Source organism: Branchiostoma floridae, chromosome 12 (genome assembly GCF_000003815.2).
Source record: "Branchiostoma floridae strain S238N-H82 chromosome 12, Bfl_VNyyK, whole genome shotgun sequence".
Lineage (NCBI taxonomy): Eukaryota > Metazoa > Chordata > Leptocardii > Amphioxiformes > Branchiostomatidae > Branchiostoma > Branchiostoma floridae.
In genome coordinates, this window is record NC_049990.1 from 20227668 (window position 1) to 20232178 (window position 4511).

The 4511-nt window shown below is 44.0% G+C and overlaps 1 protein-coding gene across 2 annotated transcripts in view; it reads right to left on the reverse strand.

The window, feature by feature from the left end:
• Positions 1-48: 48 nt before the first annotated feature.
• LOC118427488 (short transient receptor potential channel 1-like) overlaps positions 49-4511 on the reverse strand; it is a 37028-nt gene continuing 32565 nt past the window's right edge. For both annotated transcript variants that reach the window (XM_035837313.1, XM_035837312.1), the window contains 5 exons: positions 3544-3751; positions 2144-2347; positions 1614-1667; positions 1069-1170; positions 49-292 (listed from right to left, as the gene is read on the reverse strand). In XM_035837313.1, the coding sequence (XP_035693206.1) occupies positions 143-292; positions 1069-1170; positions 1614-1667; positions 2144-2347; positions 3544-3751 (718 nt within the window). In that variant the 3' untranslated portion in view covers positions 49-142. The remainder of the gene's footprint in view (positions 293-1068; positions 1171-1613; positions 1668-2143; positions 2348-3543; positions 3752-4511) is intronic.

Sequence of the window (4511 nt, forward strand, 5' to 3'; positions counted from 1 at the left end):
CTGGCCGGCCGACTCCCCAAGCGTGCTATTGACTCTATTTGTCCAATTTCTACAATTAGACCACTGATACACGGAGCCTATTAAAGGCTAGGGCCTTACATCTATAGAGTAGATGTGAGTCTTGCGATGCGATTCGTCCATACTAGATAAAGAACTCCCGTGTTGTTCGCTCGTAGTTCAGGCTGGCACTGCCCAAGGGCGTGGTCAGGTTGGCTGACAGCTTCTTGGTCTCGATCTTCATCATCCGTTTCTTAAGCAGTTCGCGCAGCTCCTTCCTGAAGTTGGCTAGTTCCTAATAAGTTCAGAACGATCAGTTGTAGTTTTGGAAATACATTTATGGCAACAAACAAGCAAGCGGCGACTAGCGAGAGATTGGAAAACTACAATGGTTAAGTGTTCCATATTGTATTTTATGAGCGATACTTTATATGAAATAACTTCTTAACTAAAAGTATGGACTGTATCTAACATAACACGGTCATTGCAAAGTAGTATGCATTGTGTGATAGTGTTTTTGAACATTGATCTTGCTGAAAAACAAGAAACCTGATCAGAAGATGTGTTCTATTCTGATCCAGGTATTGTTTGCGTCTATAGCTGACGAACACGTGTTGTGCTGTTTCTTGTATAGAGTATCTATATCTTTTTAGCCGGTATAACTGCCCTTTGGCGTATCACACAAGTTGCCATGGCATTCAGCGCGGCAGCAGCTGGTTATATCAAACTGAACGACCTGTCACATCTAACATTTGCACATCTAACTGTAAGCATGGTTTTATTAAAATTATCTAGTAAAAAGATGTCTCAAATTTACTTGGTGGTAACGATTTGCACCCTATAACAGTTCTTGTAATACCCCCCTCACATTAGGCAAAAAACGATCGGACGAGTCTGTGAGCTCTAAATTACGAGGAGGCATGACCTTGCTGCCGTGGAAGAAATGGCAGAGTTCCTTCCTTCTCGTCAGGGTCATGCCTCCTCGTAATTTAAAGTTCGCAGACTCGTCGTCCGATCGATTTTCGCCTAATGTGAGGGGGGTATAAAGAAAACGAATGGTTCTAGTATCACCTGTTTCAGCTCGTTAAATCTCTCCACTAGGGCCTCCTTCGACTGACGGTCTTTCCTCCGGCGATGGGTCAACCATCGCTGCACCAGCTTCCGCATCACCTCCTGACAGGAGGAGGAACGAGAAACAAGATTCCCAATATTGACATTAAAGTATGTAGATCCTGAAAACGTCCAGTGTGCGGCCAGTTATATACAATTCCTCAATAGCCTTGCCATCGGCTCATAACATTTGGCGTCACGGACAGGATTGTAATGACGGTCAGCACGGTATAGAGGAACAGAACTGTATCCAACGCTCCAAAACTCACAGCAGAGCTGATTCAGTCTTCTACCATGTGCTAAGCCGCAGTGGGAGGGCGAGATCGATTGGAACATTCTGTCACTATACTCCAAGGACAAACCTCCAGCAGTATTATACCCTACATTTACTGGTTTTGAGTGACATCCATTACTCTTCTTTAGCGTCACTAAAATGAACTTTATAGATATTACATATCAGAAGTGACCTATTTTCCTGCCATCACGTGAAGAACTTGGCAACTTACCCGGTAATCTGAAGGAATCTTATTCTCGGATCTGCTGCGTCTTGATTGGTTGGTCTGAAAATAAGAGAAAAATGTGAAACATTATGATATCAAAGACTCTGTACGTATATGATAAACATTTCCAGGAGTTGAGTTTAACTCGTAACTCGCTAAAGTAATGTATTTATCATAGAATCTTCTATTTGGTGGCACATTTCATTGTATTTACGCACGAGCAATTTTCTAGTGATCTCCGCCACAAGATACCCATTTTATAGATTGCGTCCAGATTGCGTCCAGAAAGACTCAAAACCTCCATGTAAATCGCATTGATTGCTGTTTCGTTCAAACCTTTCAAATCTTTCAGAGCGACGGACAAATTTTGAGAACTATTTTAATAGTACTAATTTTTAAGCCGAGATTCGGCTTCAGCTGTTTTTGAAGTGGTTTTAGTCATTTTTGTCAAGCTTAACAGAATAGAACGCCTCAAACAAAAGCCTAAAACACGTCAAAAACAGCCGGAGCTGATGAACCTTTGAGTATATAAGTACCTCGTTGTCCCCAGACTCTACCGAGAACTGCTTGAGTTTTCTGCCGCACAGGTTCCGTAGTTTGGAGCTGATCCAGGCCAGACAGTAGTAACAGGACTTCGGGCTCGGTACGAGGTTCAGAGGGGGTGGAAGGGTCGCCGAGTCTTCGAAATAACTCATCCACAACTTGGTGTGAGCGTACTTCCACTCTGTATCCTCATGTTCCTGGGGTGGAAAGCAAAGAACACGTGCGATGGTGCGGTGTGAGATGGAGCAAACCTTTCTGTCTGGAGTTGGTGATTCACTTCAAATCACCCGGTTGGAGGCCTGGCGAACCTACATACCGTATCAGCCAGCGAAAGGGTATATTACCCCGTAAGGGGCGGTTTAACCCCGCCGCGTGTAGACATGTGCGAACATGTGCACATGTGTGTATGGCGGCTTTGAAAAGGTGTCCTTAACACATATTTCGCCATACCCTCCAAATGGAGAATCCTAATAAATAAATAAATAAATAAAGACAATAGGCAAAAGATTTGTCGTGCACTGAATCACTTGGTTTCCATCAGCAACAACTTTCTAAATTTCTAAATTTTTGTATGCGGGAAATTGCCCTTTTCATATGTGGATAAGTTGAAGACAAACGCTCACACATACACACGTACACACGTACTACGTACACAGAAACACGTGCATATTCACAAACACACACACACACATACATACATACATACATACATACATACATACATGTACATAAAATTATACAGACAGACCAACACACAAGCAAGCAAACACACACACAGCACATACACATACACAAACATACAAACAAAAACACACAAGCGCGCACACAGACGCATAGACAGACACAAATACGCACACATACACCTACACACACAACTTAGTACAATCAATTATGCTAAACTTTCTCTCAGAAAAGGTATACACGCATCAACTTTTCGACGACCACTGTCGCCTTCTTCAGGATCAATACTGATGACTATTCACCTAAGAACGTAAACTCGTGAGAGTTACAGACACGTGATCTTAATGACGTCAGCAGTTGTTCAATTGTGCCTGAAAGTTTATATCTATCTATATCTTTATCTACATCCGTGGCGTTGGCGTGGCGTAACTGGTAGAGCGTTCGGCTCCGAATCGAAAGGTTCCGAGTTCGATTCCCACCTTGCCCCGACGTTGTGCCCTTGGGAAAGGCACTTAACACGACTTTCCCTTACAGTGGAGTGACGCCCACCGAGCCTCTTCGGCTAATCTGTCTAACTGTGTGCCAAAAACACACTACGGATTTGGTGCGTCGATGTGCCAACATCTGCACATTGACTTCCACCAAGAACCGTTAACTTTTTTTATATGTACATACCTATATCTATGTACAGTGTACTACTGTATGTACTGACCAGTGTGATACAGATGGACCGCTGCAGCATGGCGTTGAGCAGCTTGGTCAGCACGATGACCACTATGATGTTATAACAGCCGACCATGACGGCTCCCAGGAACCCCGTGTACATGTCATGTTTCTGCACACCCGTGTTACTGGAGTAGATCTGCACATGCGCCATGCTGAACTGGTACCAGAACAGCGTCAGGACCGCCTCGTGCACACTGGGGCAGGCAAAATGGAGGTTATTGTTATTGTTATTGTTTTTGGGTGGGCCGACTACTCACTCTTTGCAGCCGGGGGCTGAATTGCGAGGAGCTTACAATAGGCGGGGATAAATCGCAAGGGTCTGGAGCGAGCTGCCATTCGGCGCCACTCAGGTGACCTCAATACGACAGTAATTGCCCCAGATGCGGCCAAGGAACTGTAGGTTTTGGACCACTCACACCGCACCATCGCACATGTGGCGGGTTCTTTAACGTGCCGGTTTTCATTAGCATCGGTAAGGGTTAGGGGTGGGCATCGGTACATTATACCGGTACGAAACCTTTTTTTTCTTGTTGGACAGGTCCGTCAAAAAGATCTAGACCTCAAAAATCAATAGACTGGATTTCGGACCGCAAAGTCTAAGTTAATAAAGGCATTAGTGTTGTTTACATAAAGATGGGATTTCAAAACAGTTGCAGAAGTCGGACACTCCTCCAAACAGATCCCTTCGTAGCGAAATGGACCATTGCATTGTTTTAAGTATCATCCATTCACTAGTTTTCACAGACAAACCGGTTGAACCTCTAACAGGATTTTCTGTAGCGGTACCCACCCACAACAGTATTCGTCGGAATACCCTATCAAAATGCAAAATGGATAATTATTTTAAGTATCACCGGCCCTTTTACAAGTTTACAAGTGATTATTAGGTGCAAGTACGAACCTGGACATGATCCTCTGGACCTGAAACTTTGTTAACTGCCAGCAATATCGGCG